This window comes from Dufourea novaeangliae, unplaced genomic scaffold (assembly GCF_001272555.1).
Source record: "Dufourea novaeangliae isolate 0120121106 unplaced genomic scaffold, ASM127255v1 scaffold554, whole genome shotgun sequence".
Classification (NCBI taxonomy): Eukaryota; Metazoa; Arthropoda; class Insecta; order Hymenoptera; family Halictidae; genus Dufourea; species Dufourea novaeangliae.
The window spans coordinates 1-4511 of NW_015374420.1; the positions used below are offsets into that span (position 1 = coordinate 1).

A 4511-nucleotide genomic window follows, 5' to 3' on the forward strand; every position below is an offset into this window, starting at 1 on the left:
TGTGTTGCATCGAATATGAACCATTTTAACATTTTATAAAGTTATTTTGAAACACAGACCTCTTGTGATGAGTACAATAAGACTCCAACGGAGGCGCAACGATATATCGTCGTTGGTATTTTTGGCAAGTGCACCGAACGACGATATGTCGTCGTTCGGTACGAAAAGGGTTAAATGGAACCCCCTATAAAACGTTGCATATTTAGATTCTACAGAAAAAAACAAGTAAATTTTGTTTGAAACATTTTTTTCAGATATTTCCATGATGAGATATAACAGTTTGAAATTTCGATTTTTTACACAATCCACCATGCTCACGAAGCCGCTTTTCTAAATTATAAAATGTTACATGAGATTTTTCGATCCCATAACGTTCAAAAAACATCACTGCTGCACGCCGATAATTTTTTTGGCATTCACCTAAAACTAATAACATATTCACTTCTGTATCAAAAATAGCCATAATCCCAATGTTACTGCTTGAATAACAGCTCTAAACTGAGATCGTTTTCATGGATAATTGAATCAAACTCAAGAATTGTAATTATTATTGTTTTTGTTTCTTCACGAATAAGCAAAGGACTCAAGCGCGTATAGGTAATTCAATAACGCAATTTCCGAGCGCTTCAAGTAAGTACCTACAAGTCGAAACTTCAAGCTGTTATATCTCATCATGGAAATATCTGACAAAAAAATGTTTTAAACAAAATTTACTTGTTTTTTCCTGTAGAATCTAAATATGTAACGTTTTATAGGGGGTTCCATTTAAAATTATAAAGGTACCCCCTTCCCCTTAAAGGGGAAGGGGGGGCCACTTCACGTTTATGTAGTTAGAAAGGCCCTTCAGATTCATGCAATTTATGATCAAGAACTTTAAAATCGATGGCATAGTTTTCGAGATATTGAGCTGTTAAGTGTTATGTGGGCCACCCTGTATATCAGAGGTGAGCGATTAGTTACCCACCTGTGATATACATATACAGGACGTTCCAAAAATATCGAACAAAAATACATATGCATGTACTACCATTTTATTCGAAATAGACTATTCCTTTGAACCGGGTGAGAGACTCGAGTACTCATGAGCAGAGTTGAGCACAGAATTGAGCAAAACTGTTTATCTAATAAACATCTTGGCAAAAATTTTATCGAAGTAAAAATTGTGATAAAAATGATATATCATCGACAATATTGAAGAATACGATATAAAACTAATAATACGATAAGAAAACAAATAATGAAACCAAGAATCATTTCATGACAATGCGGTAATTATCTAAAACAGGGCTGAGCAAGAGCAGAGTTTTCACATACGTACACAATAACTAAAAGTCAACACTTTTACTTACAATTGCCATTGTTGGCTCTAATTCACACTTTTGCTCTTTCTCCTTTTCTTTTTCTTTTTTCTCCGGTTCCGGTTCGGAGACTTCCATCACAGTTTCTGTCACATTGTCCATGTCTAAATAAAATTATTTATATAAGACCTTATCATAAATAATATTTACACTGTAACATGCTATACTTTACGGCAGTGTTTAACAACACTTTCGGAAACATTGCTTTACACTGTACGGTATTATAATACTCACTTTTTTTTCGTGTACTCACTACTCACGTTGGTGAAGCGTTACTGTGATCTGATGCCCAGTGATGCCAGAATCGTGGGACTAAGTACCCCCACTCCTCTCCCACTATGCTCACTGTCGTCTCCCTTGTCCATCTGCGCTGCCCCTTCGGGTTTTTCTGCCGAAATTCGGTACGTCACTCGGCAACGTAAACAACGAGGAGCAACGTAACAAAACGCATGAATTTTTAAATATGCACAAAAGTTTTCTGCGATAAGCACGTAAGGAATCAAGCATAAATAAAAATGTATAGGGGAAAGGTGTATAAAACGATCCCTGTAAGGCGTAATTCATATAAAAAATACAAATGCTCATTATTTAAATAAAAGTAAAGTAGTTTTTGGAAGTTAGTCTATTTATCTTGTCATTGGCTTAAATAAAATTTAGCTACCTGATCAATTATATGTTTTATTTACATTTCTCTGAAGACATGCTTAAGGATCATTTTGTACATGTATGTGTATAAAATGATCCCCGGGGATCATTTTATACCTACTGACAGTAAATAAGACGAACATTAAAAAGCATCTCATTTATTACATTTTATTTAAATAAAAACAGGAATTAAACTCAATTATAAAATATACGAACATAAAATAAGCTCATAAAAAAATAAAAACATAGATAATTTTTGGTACATAATAACTGAGTAGAAATACTTAAAATAAACCAATAAACATAAGAAAATAAGATCAGTTTCACAGACGCAAAGTTTTTTGTGCACCAGCGAAGCGATCCTGGAGGCAGAAATCGCAGGTAAAGTCATCAGCGTCATTGTTGTTGTCTACCCCAACGCAATCATCATGCCCCCACTTCAAGCAGACACAACATCTTATCCACTCTTCACCTCCCTTGTCTCTCGAATATTTCTCATTACAGAACAGACATTCTGTGTCATCTTCGTCTGAAGACGATTCCGATATTTGGTGCCTATTTTCTTTACTATTTCTTTTTTGGTTGGTCCCTTTCTTCCTTCCTTTCCCTTTTACTTTTTGGGAGATAGTAGAAGTCTTTGCTTTCTTTTCCTGGCGTAAAGCTCGTTTCCGTTCCAAATTAGTGTTCTTTTTTCTTTCCTCTTCCAATTGATTTTTGTAGGGAGTGCTAGTTATTATTGATGCGTTACCTCGTACTCTCCTAGAGTGACTTCTTTTCCCTGATATTCTTGGCATTGATTAAATATTGCTTGGAGTAAAATTAGCGAAGGAACTTGATGGAATCGGTGACATGGGATTATGCATTGTGGAGGGTGAAGTTGTAATGATAGAGAGCGATGGTGAATTATTTTGTTCTGCATATGTGGGTGATGGTGTAGCTTGACGAGATAGTTGCATAATTGTATCCTGCGGGAAGGAATGGAAAGCAATAGGTAAAGCTGGAGGCTGTATCGTATTAGATACTGAACCAATATAAGGAGTTGGTCTTGAAGTGTCAGATTCCATAGACTGTTCAGTCGTTTCAGCAGCAATGAAGTCGACATTAGAGAAAACATCAGGGTTATACGGAAATATACCACATTTTGAAAATCCATTAATGGCATTTAAAGGAACTGCAGCTTTCAGGTAAGATTCAGCAAAAATTTTACTTATTTGGAAAACTGTGACCACTCTTCCAGGATTGTTATTCATCCACTTCTCTAAAGCCTGGTTATGGTATACGCTTAATCGATACATCACCCCAACGTCCAGCGGTTGGAGTTTGTGCGTGCAGTGTGGTGGCAGACATAAAATAGTGGCATTATGTTGTCTTGCTTTTAATATGACGCCTAAGTTTTTGGTGTGTGAAAGGTGACCGTCCAATATTAAAAGTGCGGGATCTTCGGCAGACGGTTTTGCGTGGGTCAAAAAATGTTCAAACCACTGTGCGAACACTTCCAATTTCATCCAGCCTGACGCATTGCATGCATAAGCAGACCCTGGAGGTGCACCATCCCTTAGTTCATTTTTCATCCGAACTCTGCGAAAAATTAGCATTGGTAGTATGAAGTTGCCAGAAGCTGACATGCACAGAACTGCAGTTGTATCGCCTCTTTCAGATGACGTTACTCTTGCCACCTGTTTACGACCCGTTTTTGCGAACACTTTTGTATTTTTCGTAGGAACAGTGCTTAAACTAGTCTCATCAACATTAAAAATGCGATGTGAAGGGAATGAATGTTCTTCTTGAATGTTTTTCAACGTAAGGAAAAATGTATCAACAACTGGCTTGTTAAAAGCACGCGCTCGCGCAGCCGATGTTGATTCGGGAGTGCGGAGACTGATATTAGGATTTCGTTTGCGGAATCCTCTTAGCCAGTCAATACCGGCTTTACCCTTTTCCGTAGAAAAGGGGTGTTTTATTTTATTTTTCTCAGCCAATTGATACGCGAGAGAAAGGATGTCTCGAGTCGTCAAACCATACATTCTGGACTCCATATCCTGTATGTGTTGAACAAGTTCGTGTTCTTGTTCCTGTGTAAAAACTGTACGCTTGCTCCCCAGAAGCTTTATTGAACCTATAGCATGGATATTTTTTCCTTTGGCTCTTCTTTTCAGAGTCATCACAGGTACAGAGAATTGTTTACTTGCTGTTTTATAAGGCAAACCTTTTTCAACAGCTTCTAGAGCACTTGTCATTGAAGCTTCGCTCCAGCTTTGACGCATTGTTTTTCTTTCATACTGACGGGGCATTGCTGTAACTAAAACAAAAAACAATAACACAGCATATGGGTAAAATGATTCCTGGGATCATTTTACCATACTAGAGAGGGATCATTTGACCCCAAACAACCAACTCACATTCAGTGGTTGATTATATAGAAACGTGGTTACAAATACTATAACGCAGTGGCGGACGCTTTGTTCGAAAGAGTGAACGATCACGATCGTGGGGCGCGAGGCGTCGAAT

The 4511-nt window shown here is 37.4% G+C and overlaps 1 protein-coding gene across 1 annotated transcript; it reads right to left on the bottom strand.

The window, feature by feature from the left end:
- Positions 1-2800: 2800 nt before the first annotated feature.
- On the bottom strand, positions 2801-4267 carry LOC107193041 (tigger transposable element-derived protein 6-like). The gene has a single exon (XM_015582415.1). It carries the CDS (start codon positions 4265-4267, stop codon positions 2801-2803), a length of 1467 nt encoding a protein of 488 aa, XP_015437901.1.
- Positions 4268-4511: the final 244 nt, after the last annotated feature.

What these genes read in the sequence shown, in the direction of transcription:
- LOC107193041 (XM_015582415.1), bottom strand. Translation starts at nt 4,267, where the DNA reads ATGCGTCAAAGCTGGAGCGAAGCTTCAATGACAAGTGCTCTAGAAGCT.